The 215-nt window shown below is 61.9% G+C and overlaps 1 protein-coding gene across 1 annotated transcript in view; it reads left to right on the plus strand.

The window, feature by feature from the left end:
* The window catches only part of ETH_00036450 (kelch motif domain-containing protein, putative), a gene marked incomplete at both ends in the record, with an annotated part of 1944 nt that extends 1927 nt beyond the window's left edge, over window positions 1–17 (plus strand). Inside the window, one exon of the mRNA XM_013373950.1 lies at window positions 1–17. Coding sequence (XP_013229404.1) covers window positions 1–17 — 17 coding nt within the window.
* Between the last annotated feature and the right edge of the window lie 198 nt (window positions 18–215).

The following is a 215-nucleotide window of genomic DNA, read 5'->3' on the forward strand; positions in this document are numbered from 1 at the left end:
TGAGGAGTCGGGGCTAGGCGGAGTGTCCCTCGGGGGCTGCGTTGTGGACTGTCCCTCTTGGACTGTATGCGCAGAGTCACTTGCTGCTGCTGCTGCTGCTGTTGCTGCTGCTGCTGGTCATTCTTGCTGTTGCTGCTGCTGCTGAGCCATTGGCGTTGCTGCTGCTGCTGCGTCTGCTGCTGCTGCTGCTGCTCGCCCCAAAGCCTTGTGGAGGA

This window comes from Eimeria tenella, genomic scaffold (assembly GCF_000499545.2).
Source record: "Eimeria tenella Houghton genomic scaffold, Eth_scaff1834, whole genome shotgun sequence".
In the NCBI taxonomy this organism is placed as follows: Eukaryota; Apicomplexa; class Conoidasida; order Eucoccidiorida; family Eimeriidae; genus Eimeria; species Eimeria tenella.